Genomic DNA, 13,419 nt, shown 5'->3' with positions numbered 1-13,419 from the left:
TAATGTCAGCTATTTGCAGTCTTACACTTGATGCACACTAAAAAAATCTATTATGAAAAAATATTTGAAATAAGTAAAATATTTAAACAGGAAAATTACATTCATCCCCAAGCATACCATCATATCTTATTAGGCCAGCACCAACCGGGCAGAGAACAGCTTTCACCACACCCAGAATTTGTGTGCATTTCAAAGAGAGGATCAGAGAGATTAACATAACATAACTGAAAATAAAAGTACTGTTAATATGTTTGTGCTAAACAGCCAGCAATCCTATTAGCGGAATCATTTTGGAACACTATTAAAAACTGCTCAGCAAACTACCTGGATCAGTGGCAGATATTATCGCTCCAAAGAGGAGGCAGTCTGTATAGTAGAATTTATCAGACAGCTGTCCCACCAACTTCATTAATTTCACCACACCGTACATAAGATTCCTGAAGAGAAAGAGGATAAAACAGCGCATTTCAAATAAGTTGGTGCATTTCAGACAGGCAAATGAAAACCACAAGCAACGTATTTCAGGTGGACTTTGTTATGCTAGAGCTCTGTGGAACACAGCCACAGTTGAACTCCTAAGCTCTCAAAATTAAATCTTCCTCTTTTCCGTACGAGCTGAATCAAGAGTGAGCTATGATCCAGCATACCATAAAAAAAAAAAAACCTTAAGCAAAACATGTAATTTGTTCACACTATTAGCACACATAATCTACAGATTATTTCTTTCTTCCACTGAAGGGACTGCTTCCCTGCCTAAAACTCCCCTCAGTATTGTTTCTCCCAACACAGTAAACCAACAAAAAGCTCTGCGGTTAAGGGCAGTTTTTAAAGTATTTTGCTTTTCTGAAATTCTATGAATAACAAACTAAGATCACCTGTGCAATTCAGGATTTCTGTATTTCAGCATACCCCTGCACCAAAGATACACAATAATGTTTGCAGTTTAAATGATTTTACGCAAGTAAACCACTGCGACTAGTTATCTTAGATGAAATACGTGTGCGTGTGTATGTGTGTGTGCACACGTGTGTGTGTGTATATAAAAACGTGCACATATACACATATTCATACGGATAATCCCAAACAATCTGCTCTAGGTGACCCTGCTTGAGCAGGTGGGTTGGATCAGATGATCTCCACAGGTCCCTTCCAACCACAACTATTCTGTGAACCTGTCCAGGTATGTATGTATGTATATATATATATGAGCTGAAAGGGACATTTCTAAAAAGCTGATAGCTACAATTCTATTACAAGTAGCAGCTACATCTAGATGAAAGTTATAAGAATCTGAGGTTTGGTTTTGGACTAAATAATTAAAAATTGAATACTGCTCTTCAGTGCTCTGGAGTTGTCAAGTGATTAACACTTGGCAATATTGTTTAAATGGACATAGTACTATTTAAAGGTCCGATAAAACTCAGCAAAATTTAAGTATGAATTTGTGTCCGGAGAATACACCAATAAAATCATCTAACAGATAAATCACAAAGCGAAGGCAATCTGGAAGACTCGACATTTATTTTATCAACTTAGACTTTAATATAAAATGGAACTGATATAACAAATTTCACTCACCCAATGATAAAACAAGAGACTGCTGTTCCTAAAAAGGCATAAGCCAAAATGGAGCCCAAATTCCTGAAAAAGTGTCTCTGCATAATAAAGAAATTTATATACTCATTTAAAAAAGTGATATCGCCCATTCAAAAACACACAGCACAACTTTACACTTACATAAATACACGGAAAGACCCTAGCATTCCAGATGAAGGTTTCAGTTACTGCAATGTAAATTCTATCCAACTTCAATAAATTGGATGAAGCAAATCTGAATCATGTATTAAATCCTAACCAGAGCTTATTGTCAGGAAGTTTTCCAAACAGGTGTTTATACAATAGATACAAGAGTTGGCTGCAAATCTAAGAAAAAGCTGGCCCCACATCAGTAATCATGATATCTTCAGGTGAGAGCACAATCTGGGCCTTCTGGCCACTCAAACACTCCCACCAGGATTCAGGTCTGGGCCCACCTCTCAGGGTAACTTATTCCATTTTGGACATTCAGGAAGAACCAGAACATTTCACGGCAAGACATCCCTTAGTTTAAATGCAGCTAATGCTAACCAGGGGCAAGTTTCAAAAGAAAACAAATCAATAAGATGAAATAAAATTTAATGCACTTGCAGTAAGAAATAATAGATTTTTTTCTTAAAAAAATATGATCTAGCCAGCTGAGATTTTTCTTACTGCCATAAAAGACATGTTGAAATGGAGATTGCACTGCTGAATAGATCAGCAGTCTCACATTAAAAATAGAAGGATATTTTCCTCAGGAACTGATTATACTTACCTTCTTGAGGCTATAACCAGCATGAAAAATTATAGGCGGTAACAGAATGTTGAAAAAAACTTCTGGGTCAAATGTTACCTAAAAAATTAAATGTGAAACCTGAATTAGAAACAGACATACAATTTGTTCTTTTTTTTTTTTTCCTCAATTTTTTGAAAACTGTGGTTTTTGCTTGTTGAAATAGCAAACAACTTGCTAGGTTGCCCCTCCAAAATACTAGCCAGGTCTACTCACAGGCAGCAGGAAAAAGAAAAAAGCTGCAGATTTTCACGGTAAGTAGCAACTAGAAAAACAAACATTACATCCATCACCCCTGATTGTCTGGAGCCGTTGCAAGACTCAATCCCTTTCTAAAGGGAAAAAAAATCTAATAGAAATGATGCTGGAGAAGATATCCCTTATTGTGGCAGATCGTGATATTAGATGAATTTGCAGATGAAATGTTATTTGTATTTTGTGTGAGTCTAGCCACTAGCATAGTCATTATAAACCAATGAAGTCACAGATATAAGACGAGTTTTCAAGAAGAGGGATCATCCATCACTTGCAAGTATCTCAGTGGAAGCTGCAGATATCCATGAAAAAGCATAGAGTGAGGAAGGGACAAACACAACATTTAAAATCCAAACAGATGACCTGCATACATGTGAGATTAGCTATGCCCTCTTCATCCAGTGTTTAAGCACAGGTTAGAAAACCTGCACACAAATGTACACTCACTTCCCAAATGGGATTCATTTCATTTAACTCCTGATGTCTATAGCAGATAGAGGTATACATGCAGTCACCTCAGCTCTCTTTGTAAGTCAGCAGAAGGAAGAAGATTACAATCCTAAAGTCACAAATCCTATACCTCAAAGTCTACTTTTGCTACATGTCAAAGGTGTTTAATTCCTGCCATTGAAGCTGAACAGTAGATTTGAGCTAAAGTTGGCCAGATGAATTCTATTCCCAATGTCAGATTGCTTCATTTGGTGGACTATGAGGATGCAAAACAATAACTCCTTCCTGAAAATAAAGAGATTAAAAAATCCTAGGAAAGAAACCACTAAAAACAATTAATGCTCATTTTTCCTTATATTATGTTATACAAGGAAGTATCAGGTTGTTTTTTCTAATACAGCTAATCTTAGTGAATTCTACAGATGTTAGCAACATCCATTAAGTCTTAAAGAGCAATCAAAGAATCTGGGAAAGCACCACACGCTGGCAACGGCACAGAGCTTTGCTAGCAGCGATATGATACATAAGGTGCTTCTGAATTAAGCCCTGAAATGTTGTTACCATCAGAAACACAGACACTTAATGCCACCTAACATTCAACTGGGAGGACAGGAGGGAAGCACAGATAAAAAGCACAAAGCAGGAGAAATACGCGGCCAGGCAGTACACATTGACAAGAAATTGTCTACCCTCACCTTTCGCAACATGTCATTTTGCTCCACATTGTGGATCTTTCCAGGACTTATTTCCCCTTTGAGGGTATATTCAAAGAACTTTCCACTGACATTGACCAGCAGGGTTGTAAATGGCCGGTTCTCCTGGGAGCAGCTGAACGGTTTATCATGGCCACTGGTAGAAGGAGTCCCATATCTCAAAATTACCCCAACAATGAGTCCTGGAAGAGAGTTAAAAAATCCATAAGGCTGATTTGCCACTCCTGTACCTTACTTTCAAGTTTCAAATACCACCTAAGGTATAATGCAAAAACCTTCCAAGCAGATGTGCATCATACATGTATTTTGCAGTGAGCTGTTAATATCTGTTTCCTACAAAGAAACAGAGGCCCTTAACATCTTATAGCTAGTGATTAATTTGTAAAATTTGGCACCTGCCTATAAGTGACAAAAAATATTCAATGTCATGGCTCTTCTTCCTCACACTCATTTACACCTCTAAGGTGCAAATCCCCGAGGTGTGCCTGAGGCTAAATACTAAGACACATAAAAGACATTTCACTTTTAATCTACACCTGTGTAGATATACTACCACACTGTGTAGATATACCACTGCTAGAAAACAATGACTCCTAGAAATATATTACCATAACTTAACTGAAACTCTCTGCCATAGCATTTTACAGCTGCAGCAGCGATACAGCTTTTTTTGCTCAGCAATTCTAAGCAAGCAAACAATACTAGCTGTAGGATTTCCCCTATGTGCATATATAGTGAATTTAAATTCAGATGACACACCAAGGAGTCAGCTGCATATCTTTTGCAAGCATTCTCCATATTTCACAAAAATAAAACAGGGCAAAATGAGCAACCATATGAGACATGAGATTCAGGAATTAAAAAAAAAAAAAAAAAAAAGAACTACACAGCCAGCCCCCCCCCCCCCCCAAAAAAAAAAAAAAATCCAACCAGAAAGCACTGACAGAGAAAGATGCATCAGAAGCATGAGCATTTGCGCTTGCTTAAAAAAACCTGGAAGCTAACAGAAGTGCTATGCCAGGAGGCTGGAGAAAGCTCCTAAAGCGAGCATTGCCTTTTTACAACATACTACAAACAGAACTCCAGTCCTACAGAGAGCACATTTAAGAACACAAGCACAAAGTGTTCCTACTCTGGTAAATAAACAAACTGATACCCACTTACTAAAGACTCCCCATTCCCCTAAACAATCTGTGATAAATCCTAGTTCCAAACAACTGCAGGGTGAAGACGGAGGTTTGTCAATAAAATAAATGACGCTTTTCTTGACAAGTCCGTAGCTAATGCTAGTTTTGCTCTCTGTGGCCCACGCTGTGCGTCCACAGATCTGTTTCCCCAGATGGTATATCAGGTTCAGCAGATAATAACCAGAGGAACAAATGAGATAACAAAAAAGCCTTTCATCTTTAAGGCATAGTCTAAAGGGTAAACAAACAGTAAGAAAAAAGGTCAACCAAAAGAACACCCTTCATCATCTTTAAGTTCAGAGTAGAAAACAGTTTTAAAGCAAAAGAAGGTAAGCAGCTAACAGCTGTGACACTCCACTGAGCAGTTAGCCTCTGGTCCCGCTTTCTTTAGGATGAAGAAAACGTAGTCACAACAAGATCCTTAAAAAGTAATCAGAAGGGTAAAGAATAATCAGAAGGTTAAAAGATGTATTTTATTTAGAAGAGAAGTATATACTCAAAGAAAACACAGGAGAGAGATCTATTTGTCAAATAGTGCCAATTTAGATACAGAATTTTATACAAACAGGCTTTCTAATGATCCCAGGGCATTTTACAACTACACATAATGGATGCAACAGAAATGCGGCTATGTACGAGATGACAGATTACAACCTACCAACTTCAAGCCATTTGCACAACCAAGAACGACGGGAGATGTTTTCCATAAACCAACCACCAAAACTTTGTTCTCCCCACTCTCCTCATGCCTAGAAAGAATTAGGACTCCAGAATGCATCAGGAAGATTCCTGTGTTAAAAACTGATCTAATTGACATTAGCCAAAAATCCTGTAGTAAATCAGAAGCCAGAGTGAAAACTGTACAGATTTGATTATGCATAATGGTAGCATACAAAACCAGGTCTAGACTGCTACTAAATTAAGGCCTGAGAGGGGAACATCGTGACAGATGCAATAGTTCTTAGGCTCAAAAAGACATTCATTCAATGAATTTATTACAAAAGCAGACGGAAAATCCCTGTGGCTATTGCAAGAGGGAGAGCAGAATGTTATCTTACTACAGGACTGGATATAATCCACTTACACATTTTCCTCCTAGAATAAAATATACCAATTATTTCAAAACAAGTTTTGAAGATACGCCAGTTAAATTCACAACTGATACTTAATGTTTGAATTTAGACCTATTTTAACCCTCAGTATACCATGGCCCATTTAACACAGCTACAGGGAAGCATCTGTCTTTCATTCCCTTTCTACTGATAAAATACCAAATGAAAGCCATTGCATAGAGCACCACACAACTTGGGAAGGGCCAACCCCTGCTGTTTGGCTGCCCTCTTGCAATTCCAGCCACCACAACCATAGCAAAATAACAACAGCAGCATACAGCTGAGACCAAGGTCTGCAGCTACTGCTTTTCCCCAAGGTGGTTAAGTGCCGAGGCAGTAGGAGGTCATCAGAAGCAGTGGCAGCAGGCCAAGGCAAAGTGCAAACAAGCAGCTAAAACTACATAGGGTTTTGCCCCAAACGGAAATAGCTTTGAAAGCAGAAGAGGTCAAGTAGGCCACACGGTTCCACGGCCAGCTTAATCAGCACAAAAACTAGGCAACTGATAGTTCAAGAGATGAGGTAGAAGAGAGGAAAGTTCCCTGATCTTACAATGGTACAGGCATACAGCTATATTTATCATACAGTCCTCAAATAATAGGTTTTGCTCATTACAATGAAATGTGTCAACAAAGCACATTTGACATCAGGAAGTGAGCTGCAGAAAGCCTGAAGCCATTCATATTTGTCCAAAAACCTTTGAAGTCTTTCCAGGAAAACTGTATGGCAGTATCTTCATTTTTTCACTGAATATCAAGTCCTTTACATGCTAAGAAGTTCCTGGAGTTGCTGAATGGCTTCTACATTCTGTTCTCACCTGATAAAGCAACATTAAGAAAAATTATAAATTTACTCAGCCCCTAGAGGATCCAAACAATTAAAAAACTTAAACAGTTTTGAGGTAGATTGAGAAATCTGATTTACAACTTCAGAAAGGATGCCTTTCTAAGCTCTACCCTGGCACTTATGTGTTAAAAGGAAGACGCGTTCATCCTTTATAAATTCTCTCTAGATATTTGACTTAAACCAATTCTGGGAGGTCAGTGTTGCAGCTTCAAAATAAAATGGAAGAAAAAAAAAAAAAAGATAGACTTAGAATTGCTTGATGGACCAACCCAGTGGACCAACCCACTCTAGTCTTACTTTAGCAGCAATTTCGAGGATGTTAAAACAAGCCTAAATTCAGTACAGCACTGTCTTTTATATGGAGGTGAGGGGGAGGAAGGGATGCTGGAGACTAAGAATGGATACAGAAGAAATAGTGCACAATTTCCAAGTTACTTCCTCACCACAAGGGCTCACTGAGGAAGAACTAATGAAGAACTTGGATCAATAGAGCATATATTTGTCTGGAACACTTCAGACCATTTTAGCTCTTCAAAAAGAAACCTCTAGAGCCGCTAATCTAGCGCTGCCTTTTACTGCAAGACTGTCTCATGGGCTATAGATACCTCAAAATTTGAGAATAGTCTTGCTTTCAAAGTCTTGGTTTGCACCAACTGTTGCAAGGGCAAGTTTACATCAGCACTGACAGCAGAGAGCCTCAGGAAGAATAACCTCAAAAGTTAGTACTTACTGCCTTGCATACGTGTAACTTCTATACCAAGCTTTTAGGCCAATAACCTGCCTGCACGCTGCTTATCATGCAACTAGTACACAAAGAACATCTTGCTGGAAGTAAAGCATGAACAAGCATATTTTTTATTTACTTTTTAATTTAGAGAATCACTAGCGCTAATAAAAAAACTGACTTTGGATAAAGTTAAAATCAATCCGACAACATGCCATTTAAAAGGGCATATTCACCTTCGTTTATCTGAGCACAGAAGTCACTGAAGTAAGAATAAGTCTTTAGACAAGAAAGCACGTAGGCTAGCATCTCTCCAGTCAGAGTTGAGTTCTGCCTTGGTTTTCCAAGCATTTTTTAAAGAATTAGAACGGAGATTTCATAGCACTTCAATAGCCAGTTTTCAGTAACTGAAGATGCATTCTAATATACACAGCTCAGTGTATAACTCAAGCCTGTTCAGATACTGTTTCTTTCATATGTTCCCTGTAAAAAAACAGGCACTGAATACTGAGGTTTTAACTGTATGCAGTACAATCTATATTAACTGCAATTCAGTCTTAAGAGGAGGAGACTAGGCAGAGATCTTACTGCTTTACACAACTACCTAATTGCAAGACAAAAAAGAGAGACAGACTTTGCAAAAGTGCACAGTGACTAGGACTAGAGGCAACAAACACATTGCAAGACAGAAAAATCTGATCATACATAGGAATTTTTAAATTATAAAACTAAAAACCCACACAGACACAAAACATGAAGTGGTTACACACCAGAACATGCTACTCAGAGAGGCTATAACCTCCATCCTTGCAGATGTCCAAAACTTGCCTGAATATGGCCGTGAGCAACCTCATCTGCTTTGAGCAGAAGGTTGGACACAATGAGTTCCAGAGGTCCCTTCCAACCTAGATTATTCTGATTCATACGCCTTCCTATAAACATTCACACCCCTCAGATAGGTACTTCATGCGGCACAGATTTCTTTAAGAGCAATTTTGTTATTTCCTGGGGCTGCGTCAAGGATTCTGGGGCTTTGGTTTTTGGTTGTTTCTTTAAACCACAGACACAGCACTGCTGATTCTAAATTTTTAAGTCAGAGGGGAACAAGGGCCACGACTTCCTCTTTGGGATGCAGAGGGAAGAGGACGACCAAGAGATGTTCAAGTACTGTTAATGTCATAACTACACAAAAGCAGACACTGTGGTACAGCAACAGAGGAAGAGCTTACTTGTAGTCTTTTTTTTTTTTTCCTTCTGATGTAATAGAAGTAAATTTTGATACGGACACCACAGCAAACCACAGCCTAGTTTGTCAAGCCAGGCAACACTACCAGTGATAAGACCCAAACTGACTTTAGTACACAGCCCGTCTGTCCCAGTAAAGAGAAAGGCAGAGTAGCCTACTTTGGGCACTTGGACACCAGTTTCTTACTGGCCAAAGGTGATGGTGGGTGAAAGACTTGTTTGCTCTTGAGAATCCATGGAAAGGAAATGCAAAAAGGATTTCATAACATTTAAGTCTAGAATTTTCACAAGCTAAACTTTTTACTAGCTTGATGACAAAGAATCAAAGATGAAGAAAAACTTGGCAAAAAAGTTGAAAGCCAGCCCTGTTTAAATGTTTGCAAGGTAAAAAGTCTAATAGTAATAATACACACTATTAACAATCCATTATTTTACTATATTTTACTACATGTACTGTAAGTATATACTATACACTTTACTGTAGGAGTTTATTTGGGTGCATCAAGTTGCCACAAAGTAATCAAATCAGAAACTTCACATACCACCTACAAAAGAGCTAGCAATCCACTGTCTTCATACCATTTGCTTGCCATTCACTGCACTTGTTATGTGATGGAGTGCAGAGGAAGATCATCATACAACCCCTTGAAGTAGGGTTAAGCAAGTGGCTGCTGTGCTACCGACCTCCGTTAGCATCGCTAATCTATTAACTACTTTCTTAATGATGCAATACTTCCAGCACGGGAATCATCAGCTTGTCACATTGCTGCAAGAGATGCAAGCCTTGAATAATGGGAAGATCACTTTGAAAATAGTCCTTGTTTTTGGTATTTACACTGCTGAACAAACTGAAAGATAATTCCTCACTTCATTTCAGTAAAAGAGCATTTCTAGACAGGGAATGGAGACAGGTGATGCTAATTCTTGAAATCGAAAGGAAGATTTTCGGATCCAAAATGCCAAACAACACAGATTCAAGGTTATGCTTTGTCATTGCCTTAGAGCTAGTTTAGATAGGGAAGCTGAAGCACAGTAAACTTGGTGTGGATTAATGCTACTTTGCACTAATTCTTCCATGTAGACGCATGTAATTGTGCTTTGGGCATCCCTGTAAAAAGCAGCTTATTCAGTTTTTAAGGAGTAAGTCAGACGAAACATGCTTTGAATTTAAATAAACAAATAACTCACTCACCCCCTAGGATTCACATCTAGTTTAGCTGCAGTAACTACAACATGAATTTAGGAATGCCTCTATAAACATCCAAAGAAATCTGGGCTGTCACAATCTTTTTTTTTATGGATTTGCAGAAGACAAATTGTATCAGAGCTCTCAGTCAGTTCACAGCTTGAGATGGAGGCCCAGTTCCTGTGCAGAAAAGAGAGAACCACCCCATTCTCTTCCCAAACCATTAACTACTGATAGCTGAGTTGGAGGAGGGGGTAGGGATACCCTCAAAAATACTGATTTTTCCTAGCAGTATGAAGTTGTAGTTCAGAAGTATTATTGAAAAAAATGAAGTTATGAGGACATTGGCAGCGTAGAACCAATGAGTTAACTTGGCACTTGGTACTGTGCAGATGCACACAAGCCATGCACACACCTACCTTTCCCTAAGCCCTGAGTTCCAGAAATGCTGCAAGAATGGCTGCGATGGTCAAAAATACCTTCCGACTAACCTCTTTGTTCTGTTTTATCCTAGGAGGACTAACTCTTCTTCAGGTCACGTTATTATAACATGATCTATATACTCATAGTATGTATAGTAATATAGTCAGAAAAGAATTTGTGAACCACATATAAAAAGGCAGACATTATGCATTAGAGAATGAAGTATCTTACTGAAGATATGGTTAAAGAAAAGGGTTAAGATAGGAAGAAAAATCATTTAAAAAAATACAAGTATCTTTAAACAGAAGACTGCTTGGGAAACTTGAATAGCCACTCAAAATTTACTAAATTTCACACAGAACAGTTATAACTCCAGAAAAATTAGAGTCCTCCAAATAACTTGGAGAGATGAGTAAACACTATCAGCAAGATGGCAGCCACAGAAGTGTGTGGCACAGTGACAATCAGTAGGAAAAATTTCCCCTGAATTCCCCCTGGAATCTAACATTCAGGAAAAAGATTGAGTTGGAAAAATCCCCATATGTCCAACAGCCTAAACTGAAAGCTCAGCCTTAGAAAAAACTGCCCTGTGGTAAGAACACGTGGCATCTGGTCCAAGCATGGGACTGTGAGTCACGAGTTCCAGATCCAGTTCCCAACTTTAGCAATGACTTAGTGGAAGGGGACAAACCACAAGTTCATTTACTACATAACCATTGTTTCACATAACACAGAGGTAACAAAGCGTTTGCTGTCAAATTTTTTTTTTATATATAAAGTTTTAAAAGATGCTTTATCCTTTCAGGAACATAAACGTTCATTCCTAGCTATAAAACTCCAAACAGTGAAAGTCATACACATACTAGAGCCACGAACATCGATGGGCCACGACAAAAACACTAACTTCAGTCTGCTGTGCTTCTCTTTCCTCACTCCACATGGAAATACCTTCCTAACAGAGCACCAGCTGCAGCTGATCCCAATCCCCAGCTGCAGGAACAGAGCTCCTTCAATGCAGATATCTAAACAAGATGATGAAGACCCCGAAACACTGAGATGCTTTCCCCCATGCACCTTTGCAACCGTTCTAGTGGGTGCACTGAGGGAAAGAACAGCAGGAGCAGAAGCACTATGTTAGGTAACAGAAAAACTTTCTATTTATTCATTCTGTTTTGTTACTGCTTTTCTCCTGATTTGCATATGCCTACTAGGTATGACATATCTCAAACAGGAGACTACAACTTCCTCAGAGTCCAAAAAAGAATAATCCTGTGCTGTTTGTTACAAAAACCTTTGCAGTAATATCACCTGGCTCGGGCACTAGAAGAAGTGAAACCTCCATGCTTTAAAGAAGCCCAGCTAAAAACTGTTTTTTTGTGCCCTCCTTTGCCCCCCCTCTCATGCCCCCCCCCCATATATGCCATAAAGCTTCAGCAGATGGGGTTATTAAATCTGTCATTGCACAGAGTCAGGCTTCAATCTGAAACCCTGCTGCTGCTTAATGCATTTCAGACATCTCCTTGCTGACGCTGTCATTTAATTTTGAGGGTTTGACACATGGGAGAGACTGGAGGGGGAAGGGGCAGGAAACATATCCATCTCTGCATGGCTTTGTTTTCAAAGGCTCTATGACAACTATAAGAGGAGCTGTTAAGTATAAATAAGCCTGTTTTGTACCTAAAAGGAGTTTGGTATCCCAGTCTTAGGCCTTCACTCATTTGATAAATATTTACAAGTTTAAAATGATGGAAATGTATGGAGTTCAACATCCTAAAAAGTATTTCTGGGAGCTTCTGATTATAACACTAGCCCAAGCAAAGTGTTAGGTAAGAACGGAAAGAAGTCTGAGCAAGATGACTGCACTACAATCTGCATCAAACAGGTTTCAAGTTGTCTGAAGAGAACTTACCAGTACTTCTCTCTTCCCTAAAGTCTTTTTGCTCCAAGCCACATCCATTTACTAACAGAACAGTCTCCTAACTGTAGAGCAGATAAAGTTTTCAAGTTGACTGAATTTCAAAGGAAATCCTTTTTGCTGAGGCAAGCTCCAAGTTCTGCAGCTGTGGGCAGAAGACTGGCTGGTGCTTATAAACAAGATAAGTCTGTGACAGAAAAGCCACAGAGTTGTCACCTTGCCACCTTTTCTGTGATCGTTACATTTGATCACAGAAGTCGTTATTACAACACCCCCCTGCCAAAATTTCTCAACAGAAGACCTATTCCATCTCGTAAGGGTAACTTCCTGCTTACAGGAGTCTCCTAAAGCAGAGCTGAAAAGCCATTTGTCCCCTCTATTTTGCCTTTCCGGGTAACTGCTCTGAGCACAGGCACTTTAGTTGCCATGTCCTTCCCACAAACACAGAATACTACTTTATCTCTCCGACTTCACAGCTATTCAGCCCGCTGACCCAGCTACTCTGACAAACGTCCTGCTTTACATGCTAGGAACCACTACCACTTGATCGAGACTGCCTTTTCTGCCTTTATATATAGCAGAAACTTTAACCAGTCACTTTAGTACTAAACTGTACTAACCAGGCAAATGACTTCTGCTGATGTCTGTAGTGCATGAGCAGTTTTATGAGACTTCCTTCTTTCTGATCAATTCCCATGAGCTAGAGAGGAAAACGGTGCTTAGGGCTGCAATAAGAAAAACACCCCACACCAGCGCCTGCTCCCAAGACGCTCATTGTGCAGAGCTCCCAGAAGACAGCTTGCCAACCAAGTGATTGGGAACCTGTGATCTCATATGCCCTCCTAGTACAAAGCTTGTGGGTAAGACCAAATAAAATCAGATTTATTACCACTGAACAGCAGCCAGCTCCCACTACGCAGAAGCATCCGACCCCTTAAGAGCGAGGGCAGCTGCAAACACTACAGCGGTTTGTTTGGTGTAGTCCTCCCAGCAG

General features: G+C 39.3%; 1 protein-coding gene across 12 annotated transcripts in view; it reads right to left on the bottom strand.

Moving 5' to 3' along the window:
* Nucleotides 1-13,419, bottom strand: part of SLC9A7 (solute carrier family 9 member A7) — an 89,629-nt gene that overhangs the window by 49,417 nt on the left and 26,793 nt on the right. For all 12 annotated transcript variants that reach the window (XR_011136918.1, XR_011136880.1, XR_011136924.1 and 9 more), the window contains exons 2-5: nt 3,772-3,971; nt 2,354-2,431; nt 1,579-1,655; nt 325-437 (exon numbers count right to left, since the gene is read on the bottom strand). Coding sequence is in view for 4 of the 12 variants with exons in the window: in XM_068923061.1 (XP_068779162.1) it covers nt 325-437; nt 1,579-1,655; nt 2,354-2,431; nt 3,772-3,971 (468 nt within the window). In the remaining 8 variants the exon portion in view is untranslated. The remainder of the gene's footprint in view (nt 1-324; nt 438-1,578; nt 1,656-2,353; nt 2,432-3,771; nt 3,972-13,419) is intronic.

This window comes from Struthio camelus, chromosome 1, assembly GCF_040807025.1.
Source record: "Struthio camelus isolate bStrCam1 chromosome 1, bStrCam1.hap1, whole genome shotgun sequence".
Classification (NCBI taxonomy): Eukaryota; Metazoa; Chordata; class Aves; order Struthioniformes; family Struthionidae; genus Struthio; species Struthio camelus.
This window is presented reverse-complemented; position numbering and strand designations above follow the sequence as displayed.